General features: G+C 45.9%; 1 protein-coding gene across 1 annotated transcript; it reads right to left on the reverse strand.

Moving 5' to 3' along the window:
- Nucleotides 1-423: 423 nt before the first annotated feature.
- TMEM271 (transmembrane protein 271) lies at nt 424-6,895 on the reverse strand. The gene is made up of 2 exons (XM_026712663.2): nt 4,966-6,895; nt 424-4,476 (listed from the first exon to the last, which is right to left on the reverse strand). Exon 1 carries the CDS (start codon nt 6,206-6,208, stop codon nt 5,096-5,098), a length of 1,113 nt encoding a protein of 370 aa, XP_026568448.1. The 5' UTR covers nt 6,209-6,895; the 3' UTR covers nt 424-4,476; nt 4,966-5,095.
- Nucleotides 6,896-7,818: the final 923 nt, after the last annotated feature.

The following is a 7,818-nucleotide window of genomic DNA, read 5'->3' on the forward strand; positions in this document are numbered from 1 at the left end:
TTCCATTACTGAGGTGAGAAAAAGTGACTAGCCCGAAGTCACCTAGCTTGCTTTGTGCAAAGGCAGGACTAGAACTCAGTTTCCCAATTTATAGCCTGATGCTTTAACTGCTACAACAGACTGACTCTCTAAAAATAATATAGCGTTCTCTGATACGATAAAATAGGCTACTGAGAAAGACTGTATACCCTAGTCTACCTTGGATAGCACTTGAGAAAGGTTATTCTTATTCAAGCTAACCAAACAAGCCTAATATAAAGGCTAAAACTAAGACTAATTAAATATTTGGGGCATTTTCTTCTCAAGAGCATCATTAACTTCTAGCAAATGTTCTATATGCGTTGTGCAGACCACAAAGAGACACAGGCATAAGTCTGTTGTAAACTAAATTATCTTTCATTCTTTACCAAAATTAGAGAAGAATGGCATTTAATAAATTTATTTCAAAAAGTATTTCCATTGCATTTGTGTCTATAGACTCATTTCATTGCTGAAGCAAACCTGTTCTCCGTTCATTCCTTCATTATCTAAATATGAGAAAATTTTGCTGCTTTTGTTGTATCAAAATTTAGTTCAAACAATAAACTAAGATGATAGGCACACAACAATTACTCTTCTCTCCCATACCAAAATTTTAGAGACATTTTTGCTCATGCTGCTATGCACAAATATTTCACTGTCAACAAGATTGGGTAGCTTTTAACTAAAATTCAAAACCTATGAGAACAGAGACAACAATGGGGTTAAGAGCAACATTCTTCTAATGTACCATCCTTAAGTTTCTGGGAAAACTTTTCTGACTTTGAATAAGTTCTCCAGAACCTCCAAGTCAGAGGATTCAGTGCTTCAAAACTCCATTAAAACAATGGGCTTCTAATCAATTTTACCTAAGGCACTATATTTCAAGCCTACATTTGATCTAAAATAAGCTCTCTTTTATGTATCTTTGAAAAAAATTGGAGTGGATTTTTCAAAGCTTGCTTAACAGGTCCCTAGAGCTCATACTTACTAAACACTTTTCTGTGAAGTTTGGATTTAGTTTTCATAAATATGACATGAATTGCTAAACATCTGCCTGGATTGTGCCATTTCACTTGGCATATAATTAGCCACTCTCACCAACAGAGTGACACATTCCTTGGTTCCCATTATGCCTTCCCTAGGTTTCTACTGCAAAACAAGCTGTGTGTGTGTGTGTGTGTGTGTGTGTGAGAAAAGAAAGCTAGCATGCTGAAAAGCACCATCCTCAAATACAAGATGTATCTTCATCCTATTTCTAGGGCCCCCACATAAACCAGATATATTTAGAACAAAAATAGGAGCCTAGTTTGGTAAATAGCGTTCTGTGGTTCACCACTACTCCAACGCACCCAGTTGATCAAAGTCCTCAACACCACCTCTCAGATTCTCATCGGTCAAAAATTTTGAGATCCGTGTCCTAACCATTCTCCTGGAGCATGAGTTCGAATGAGTTAGGATAAGGTGCAAGAACAACCTTATTTCCTTATGTTCTGCTTACAGGGTCTGTTTTGAAGTTCTCCTTTTTCTCTTCTGTTTTTCATCTTATTTTGATCACATAAGTTGAAATACCAGCAAAAAAAAAAAAAAGGATTTGGGGAAGCCTGCACAACTATGAAAAGTCGTTGCTAGATTGGACAAAGGGTTACTCCAGCCTTGTCATGAAAGAGGCTAGGAAAACCCTAAGAGATTGTAACAACCATTTGCCTGTTTTTATCTACCTATAGGTAGGTACTCTATCTAGCTTTATCTTTACCTACCTATATACACTCAGACATTTCTAGCAATTAAATAACATTCAGATTCTGAACAGCTCATCCTAAATTAAACTGTTTTTAGGTTATTGGAAGGATATCTACTTGAAAAGTGCCCCAAGGTGCTAAAAGAAAAAAATATCTACTTGTAAATAGAAAATCAACACGGCAAAAGAAAGGCTAGGTGGAATTCGTTTTTCCAGCATTATATTTAGTATGCACAGGAGTTTTGAAGAAGATATATCAGCACATCAATGAAGTATGCACTGTGGTTCCTAACTACAACCTAAAATGGTACAGCTCAGGGACAATTTTGCTTATGCGGTGTTGTCTAGACTGTATCTCATTCTACTGGGCCATAAATACAGTATTATAGATTAGTTTGAGTTTAAAAAGCGGGGTTTTTTGAATTGAGGTTTTACTCAGATATTTTTGAAAATTTAGCCATTGGCACCCTTTTTTTCTTGGTCATATACACACACTCAAAGTCCTTCCTGAGTTGATGTTGTAGTGGTGTAATTCACTAAAAACATCTTTTCTGAAATACCACATGAAATGAACGAGACATGCTACAATATTGCCATTCTGTTTTGTAATTTATGTTCATGTCACGAGCTATGAGCCAGAGAAATTCCTTGCAGATAGGGCTTAAATTCTGAACTCAAGACAGAATTCATAATTATTTAGAAAAAAGATTATATATAAAATGATGTGTATTGATTTCAAGTAGATCTTATACTTAAGTGAGTGTTGTGCTTATTCTCTGCAAAGGAGGAAAATCTTGTTTAATAATAGCTACAGTCCTCTAAAAATTTGTATTTATTTAGCAAAGTAGACTAAATGCTCTTGATTCAGCTAAGACAAGGATTTTAATATTTTTTAAGATATAGGTTTAAATTTGTTTTTAAGTGTTCTAAGGCATTCTGCATTTTAAGTTATATAAAGTGTGCAAGTTTAAACAATTTCAGATAACAAAATACTGCAGAGAGATTTCACTGCTGTTGATTTTTTTAATTTAAGGCTGAACATTTACTTTGTTCAGCTCCTTAATTTAAAAAAATAATCTGTACATTGCAAAAACAGGACAAAATGATTGTCCTTTAATGTTCCCTATTGGTAATGTGTGCATTCCATAACAGGTTCCAAAATGAATTCTTATTACCATTTATACAGTTCCTTCAATATACATAGCAGTTTACAAAATAATATAATGTTCTAAGGACATTAATGAATAGCCAGGCTACTAAATGAGGTTGGTATACTGGGTGAAAAAGATAGATATAAGTACCTTTCTTTAACTTTTCTATACAATAACTTTTTATGCCGGTATTCTAATGGAATTTAATTTCCCAACAGTAAAGTATACATAATGCAGGCAATCTTTGATCAGATCTCACAATGTTTCTTCTATTTTAAAACAAGTATATAATTTGAGATGGGATCAGTATTTGATTGGGACATGATGTTGTGTGCATGTTCTACCACTTCCTCTCAAAATTCTCTAAAATTTTCTCCATCCGATTTTAATTCACATACAGGGAAAAATAATAATAATTCCCCTCTCCTCATAAGACTGCCTACTAGTTCCAGGGGTAAGATCAAGAAGGGATAAAAGGAAGAAGGAAAGAGGGAGGGAAGGAGGGAAGGAAGGACGGACATACTCCCATCCTACAGCACTATTATTCCAAATAATTGTGAAGCCCTTGGTACTTATTAAATGAAGAATAAAACAAAACAAAGAGAGATATGATTTCAAATATAGCAGTTTTTTTGGTTCAACAATGAAAGGAATCTAGATGAAAAAGGTTTTTTTTTTAAAAAAAAAAAACTACTTTCAGCCTTCACTTTTTTAGTCTTTTCCATTTAAATGGATATAATATGACTTCTAAAATACATTTCAAATGAGTTTGGGCAAAACTATAACCATTGATAAAGGCTGCCTGACATTTGTGAATTGTGTATGTGTGCGTGCACAATCTTCAAGCTTCTCAAACTGACCAGTTGGTAACACTATAAATAAACTACTTGTACAAATGACTGGCTGTACTTTTAGAAAGTAGAGTTAAACCTTTAAAATAAAAGTAAAATAAATATAAGCCCTGCTTTGCATTAAAAACACGAATCAGTTTACAAAAGGAATGTATGAGATATCTGAACTTTCTTCAATTTGATATAGCATTTCTGTTTTAGTTAAGGAATTGGTTTTCTTAATTTTACATTGCAATGACTTTACCAAACATTTTCACTATAGACTTTTTGAAAGCTCTTACAGTAAGAAATTATCAACAAAAAGCAGGCACATTAGTGTACAAAAATGTTGCTGTTGATTTTCTTCTTCTTCTTTTGAAAGTGCAGATTTATGTGCATCTTACAAGACCAACTATGGTTTTAACTTTCACTAAGATTTAAACTTAACATCTCCCAGGAATATTGTAAACTTAAGAGGCTTTGTTCAAAATTCCTTTCAACTCTCTGAAATATCACTTTGAGAGATTTATGCGTGCTTTTTCTCTCTCTCTCTCTTGTTGGCTGGTTCTCTGAACTTAACTCTTTTGCACTTTTAAAGCTGAGGTTGTCATGAAGATTCATTTGATGCAGGGAAGGGTGAGGAAGCCAGGCAGGCTGAACCTTTTGGTGATTTCAATCCAAGCCAAATGAGAGAACTGTGAGAACCAACCCTGAAATGTCCACCATTTGATTAATACTGAAAAGATAAGACGGTAAGGGTAAAAATTATAAAGATATTAAAAGCATCATCCCGAGATTGCCCCAATTACTTTTATCAGTGAAAATGCACTGTGCTGAACCCTTTAACAGGTAGCTATGTTTTTCTTTTTCTTTTAGTGCTAGAACCAAAAGTACCGTAGCAGAGAAAGAGAGAAATCTTGACAGGATATATTGGAGAAAACTCCAACAGGTTGCAAAATACTGGCAACTTTCTAAAACTCTGTTTAAGACTTCTCCAACCAGAAGTGAAGAGAAAAATATGCCTTCAGGGGGGAAAAGGAAGGCAAAGCTGTTTGGACCAACCAGTTACCACTTGCTACCAAAAGCAGGACCAACACTACACACTGGCCTGGTCTCATTTCTAGGCATTTATTGGGGTTCTACCTTGGTTTTCTATTTTTTATTTTGGCAGCTTCTGGGTTAAGAGTCCTGGCAAACAGCGGGGGGAGGGGTTTTTTGGCCTCACCTTGTGCTACTGGTCCTGCCCATTAAACCTCTGTGCTTTGCCCCCTTCGTCCCAAGTTCACCTTCTGCCCCTCTCAGTCCAGTAGGCTGACGGGCAGGGCAAGAAGTCTCCAAGGGGGCCTGGCCGGGGCCTAGACGCGGTTGGCACAGAGCTCCCTGGGATAGATGTCTTCGTAGGCAGGAGGCTGCTCATTGGGCAGCGGGTAGCAGTAGGGGTAGGAGGCATTGAGCTCGGGGTCCATGGGCGAATACCCAGGCAACTCGATGGAAGGGTGGCCACCACAGTGTACCTCCACCCCGGCCTCGTCGAAGACGTGGAAGACGCCGACGTTGATGTAGGAGACGGCCTGGAAGGCGCAATCGCCCCCCGGGGACAGATCCGGGTCCTCGCTGGAGAAGATGGAGCCTTGGCTTTGACGTTGAGGCCGCCGCCCGCCACCAGAGCCGCCCGGGGCGCCACCACTTCCCCCGCCGCCGCCGGCCCCCCTCCGTCGCCTCCGACGGCCGCCCGCGAGGCGCTGCTCCTGCCGGCAGCGCCGCCGTCGGCGGAGGCCCCGCTGCTGCGCCGCTTTGTAGTTCTTGACCAAGAGCAGGTTGAGCAGCCCCAGCAGGCACTCGAGGGCGTTGAAGATGGTGGAGATGACCAAGCCGCGCTGATAGTCCCGCAGCTTCTGGCAGCGCAGCAACAGCGTCGTCCCCGAGCCGTCGGGGCCCCCCGCAGGCCGGGGCCGAGCCGACGACCCTCCTCCTCCTCCTCCAACCTGTAGGAGGCAGTAGTGCGAGTACTTCTTCTCCACCAGCGACACCGTATCGCCGTCGATGACGGCCCCGGCGAAGGCGCTCAGCACCCCCAGCATGAAAACCAGGACCCCCAGCAGGAGGAAGTTCTGTCGCCCGCCGGGGGGCGCCTTGGGCAGCGGCTGGGACTGAGGCTGAGCGTCTCCGGCGACCGGCACCACCGCGCCTTCGCTCGCCGCGTGCCCTTGGCGGTGCGCCGCTCCGCCGGCCCCTTCGTCGTCCGGCGGGCGGCAGCAGAAGAGCGCGGAGCCCAAGAGCGAGAGCCCGGCGGCCAGCAGGAGCCCCGAGTAGAAGGCGCCGGCCGCTGTGCCCAGGCGGAACGGCTCCCCCTTGAGTTCGGAGCCCAGCGAAAAGCACTTGAGGCCCACGGCGGCGGCGCTCAGCGCGCAGGCGAGCAGGAGGCAGCTGGAGAGCGCGGCGCAGGCTCCCCGGACACTCCACTTCATCCTCCGCGTCTCCTCCGCCGCCTGCGCCTCCTCCTCCTCCCCGCCTCGCCTCCTCCGCCTCCCTCCGCCTGCGCCTCCTCCTCCTCCTCCTCCTTCGCCTCCCTTCTGTCCTCATCCTCCCGTGTCCTCCTCGGCGTCGGCGGCCTTTGCCGGGGAGGCGGCCGCCGCGCGTTGCGGGAACATAATGCTGGGGACGGCGGTGGCGAGAAGGGAGAGTTCCGAATGCGCCGCCGCCGTTGCCGCCGTTGCTCTGGCTGCTACCGCCACAGCGGCCGCCGCTGTCACCGCCGCCTCCTCTCTGCAGGCAGCCGGCAAGCACGGCTCACGCACCAGCTTTTGCCTCCCCGCCCTGCTGCCTCGCGCTCTCTCTTATCGAAGCTGCTGCTGCTGCTGCTGCTGCTGCTCTCTTGCTCGCCGCCGCCGCCGCTACTGCTGGGAGCCGATGAATTATTGATGGCAGCAAGTTCGAGGCAAAAGAGGGGCATGGAGCACCTCGCCTGGGCAGAGGGAGGGAGGGAGGAAGGGAGATCTAGCCGCCGTGGGGTGGAGGAAAAAAACCCATCCGACGGTATGGACGAGCCAGCCCTCTTTCGAGCCAGCCTCCTCCGGAGACGCGCGTGGCACAGCTCTCGCCGTCCATTCCTAGCCGGACGGTGTGTGTCAACCTGGACGTCGCCCGGGCGGGAGGTGGGGTGGGGTGGGGTTGGACGGGGGGGCGGCGGCCCTCAGCAAAACACGCCAAAGCCGGATCAAATCAACTCGTCGGAAGGCAACCGGCAAGGAAGGAAGGCGTGTCCTTCGCGCGCAGCAACGGCAGTAACGACCGACACCCCCACCCCACCCCCCACTTCGCCTCCTCTCTTTTCCTCCCCTCCTGCGCTCCCCCAGTTCTTGAAGAAGGAACTTCCACTTCTCACCCGCTCGAAACCCTTCACGCCAAAAGGAAGGAGGCGCCGCGGTTAGCTTAGTCGGAGGGTCTGTGCGCGCCCAAGCCGAGCCAAAGGGTAACTGGCAAGAGGGGGCTTTAAAACGCAGGAGGATAAACCGGAGGAGGAGAGGAGAGGGGCGGGGGAAGCGTCACTTTTCTTTCGTTCGTATAGACGAGAGTGAATCATTCTTCTCCCAGTCGTGGGGGTGGGGGAAAACAAAAAAAACCAAACCACTTGTCGGCTGTCCGGACTCCAACGCCGCTTCTCCGTACTTCGTTCTCTCCCCACCCCGCACCTTCCCGGTCTGCTTCGCTGCCCTGGCACCTCCCCGCCCCACCTTTTTTGTTTTTTTTAAACGAGCCTCTCGGTTGGTTAGGAGTTGCGCCGGTGCAGGGACTAAGTCGAAATCCACAGGCTGGTGAGGAGGGGGAGGGGAGATGTTTTACGAGAGTCGTGTTAAGTTCGCTATGTGATAAATTGGGGTGGGGGAACACAAGAAGAGATGTGCGGAGAGCCGGGCAGTCAGCGCGAAAGGCAGCAAAACGGCGAAGTTTTGAATCCGTTGCCCGGGTTGTTGCTTCGACACCCGTTTTTCCAAAGAAAACTAGCGCGCAACCCTTTTATCAGCGGTTCAGTTTTCTCCCTCCCTCCCTCCCTCTTCCTCTCCCTCATCCTCCCTCT

This window comes from Pseudonaja textilis, chromosome 2, assembly GCF_049901715.1.
Source record: "Pseudonaja textilis isolate UNSWEBS1 chromosome 2, rPseTex1.2, whole genome shotgun sequence".
Taxonomy (NCBI): Eukaryota; Metazoa; Chordata; class Lepidosauria; order Squamata; family Elapidae; genus Pseudonaja; species Pseudonaja textilis.